The sequence below is a fragment of the Hyperoodon ampullatus genome (assembly GCF_949752795.1).
Source record: "Hyperoodon ampullatus genome assembly, chromosome: X".
Lineage (NCBI taxonomy): Eukaryota > Metazoa > Chordata > Mammalia > Artiodactyla > Ziphiidae > Hyperoodon > Hyperoodon ampullatus.
In genome coordinates this window covers 95,800,232-95,801,100 of record NC_136913.1, presented here as the reverse complement: position 1 = coordinate 95,801,100, position 869 = coordinate 95,800,232, and the positions used below count along the sequence as shown (strand labels likewise).

The 869-nt window shown below is 46.7% G+C and overlaps 1 protein-coding gene across 1 annotated transcript; it reads right to left on the bottom strand.

Annotated features, from left to right (window-relative positions):
• Positions 1–246: 246 nt before the first annotated feature.
• LOC307069257 (cytochrome b5-like) lies at positions 247–651 on the bottom strand (the record flags this gene model as incomplete). Its single annotated transcript, XM_079727492.1, has 1 exon — positions 247–651. The coding sequence occupies one exon, from the start codon at positions 649–651 to the stop codon at positions 247–249; it is 405 nt and encodes a 134-aa protein (XP_079583618.1).
• Between the last annotated feature and the right edge of the window lie 218 nt (positions 652–869).

The following is an 869-nucleotide window of genomic DNA, read 5'->3' as shown; positions in this document are numbered from 1 at the left end:
CACTGGAAACATGCAATACCTGATTATTCAGTTAGATGAAGCAGCACAAGAAGAGATCCAAGGATGCCCCTGCTCACATCAGACAGACAACTTGGATCTGAAAGATTAGCACATTAAATGACCGCCAAATAATCAGATTCCAAACATCACAGACAATTACATATCAGAAGCCAATGGAAGAAAAGACTGCTTTGGTCCTGGGAGAAAGAAGCCACCGTTAACTTCCATTGGCTTCTGATAACGTGTTTAGTGTTCCAATGTGTAGAAGTGATACATCAGGGCTACAACCAGTGCTGAGATGGCTGGGATCACCCAGTTGGTCCACCAGCTAGAATTAAAACCAATAGTAGTGATAAGAGTTTCTGAAGGCTTGGTTATCTTTGACCTGTCATCCGGATGCAGCTCCCCAATGATAAACGTTTTGGACAATTCTCGAGCATCTGTAGAGTGCCCGACATCCTCAAAGTTTTCAGTAGCATCACCTCCAACTTGTTCCCTTAAGACTTCTTCTCCACCAGGGTGCTCCCCCAAAAATTTGGTCAGATTGTACACCTTGTAATGCAGGATCACCCAGGTGCTCTTGCTGTGGTTGTGCTTCTGGACCTCTTCCACAGTGTAGTACTTCATGGCTTTGTCGGACTCCTCGGCCATTTTGGAACACGGCGAGCCTCAGGCCATAAAGGGAGCAGTGGAGCCCAGCGGAGTACAGCGGGCGTCTCTGCGAACTTGCCCCGGGACATTCCCCACGGCCTGGCTCTGTGCCTGGGCAGGAAGCCAGGCCCATTTGCCCATTTTTTAAAAACTGAGTTGTTTATGGCTTCTTAGTATAAAATTAGAAATGAAAAAAGGAGAAGTTACAACAGACACCA